Source organism: Leptodactylus fuscus, chromosome 10, assembly GCF_031893055.1.
Source record: "Leptodactylus fuscus isolate aLepFus1 chromosome 10, aLepFus1.hap2, whole genome shotgun sequence".
In the NCBI taxonomy this organism is placed as follows: domain Eukaryota; kingdom Metazoa; phylum Chordata; class Amphibia; order Anura; family Leptodactylidae; genus Leptodactylus; species Leptodactylus fuscus.
The window spans coordinates 6,116,049-6,117,538 of NC_134274.1; the positions used below are offsets into that span (position 1 = coordinate 6,116,049).

At 49.5% G+C, this 1,490-nt stretch overlaps 1 protein-coding gene across 1 annotated transcript; it reads left to right on the top strand.

Moving 5' to 3' along the window:
• Positions 1–237: 237 nt before the first annotated feature.
• Positions 238–1,260, top strand: LOC142219311 (single-stranded DNA cytosine deaminase-like). Its single transcript, XM_075288266.1, has 3 exons — positions 238–538; positions 819–934; positions 1,207–1,260. The coding sequence occupies exons 1-3, from the start codon at positions 238–240 to the stop codon at positions 1,258–1,260; spliced, it is 471 nt and encodes a 156-aa protein (XP_075144367.1).
• Positions 1,261–1,490: the final 230 nt, after the last annotated feature.

Consider the following 1,490-nt stretch of genomic DNA (forward strand, 5'->3'; position numbering starts at 1 on the left):
AATGGGGAGGAATTGAAAGCCAATGAATGTGTGTCTAGGTCTGGCAGCTGTATACTGCACATAGTAGCATTCCTCCCATGTACCATCTTACCCTATATACCCCCTTGACCCTCCAGTCTGTTACTGAAGCGCACTAAGTTCCTGTATCACTACAAGAACCTTCGCTGGGCACGAGGCCGCCATGAGACTTACCTGTGTTACATCGTCAAGCGCCGCTACAGCTCCGTTTCCTGCGCCATGGATTTCGGATACCTGCGCAATCGAAGCAACTGCCACGCCGAGATCCTGTTCCTGCGCTACCTGTCCCTCTGGTTGGGGCACGATCCAAACAGGGCGTTCCGGGTCACCTGGTTTAGCTCGTGGAGCCCATGCTGTGACTGTGCCCGCCGCACCGCTGAGTTTCTTCGCAACCACCCTAACCTGACCCTCCGCATCTTCAGCGCCAGACTGTACTTCTGTGAGGAGCAGAACGCGGAGCCGGAGGGCCTGCGGAGGCTGAAGAGGGCCGGAGTGCGACTGGCGGTCATGACTTACAAAGGTAATGATATTAATGGTCATTGTGATATTTGTGTGTCTTCTATCCTGCACTGGCATCAAGGGCACCCCGACCACCAACAGGCTCAGACAGGCTAACAACAAGGGAATGCCCAATGGGAATCTACTAGCCCCACCGTCCACACTGCAGGCCCCTTCATGACTACAAGGGTCCTGAGGAATGCCACCATGATCCCTACCATGATCCCTACCATGACTACTCCTCCCATCCTCCCTACATTCCTCCTCCAGGTGTTAACCTTTTACTTCTCCGATCTTTCTAGACTACTTCTACTGCTGGAACACCTTCGTGGAGACTCGTGAGCGAAGATTTGAGGCTTGGGACGGATTGCATGAGAACTCCGTGAGACTCTCAAGGAAACTGAACCGTATCTTGGAGGTGAGTACAAGGAGAAATAGACAGAAAACTAGTACTCAACCTTAAAGGGACGGTCTCATCAGAGAGACTTCTTTAGTAAGTGTAGATTCATGACAATGGTTTTTGCCCTTTGGGGTAAAACGTTGTCACATGACACTCATTGCGGCCCTCTCTAGGAATTTAGTGACAATCCTTGGGCAACCCAAGGACCAATCACAGTCAGGCAACACCGTCCATGTAGAAGTCAAGAATTCTCAAAGACTAACCCGGTACTCCTTCTTCTCTCCATACAGCCGCCATATGACATGGAAGACTTACATGAAGCATTTGATCTTCTCGGACTTTAGGGGCGACATCAAAAAAAATATAAACTAAATTGTTCACTTCAACCGGGCAACGAATCCGGGCCTGGACCAGTAAATGTAAGTCCTGAGGGAGCAGAAAGGAGAGAAAACCTCCCGGCAGATCAAATCTAAAGAGATTTTAGTTTAATTCCATCTTACAATTTTTTTCACCTGGACATCAGAAAACAGAATCACTGACAAACTGAGAATCATCAAAGGTGGTGACAATGATC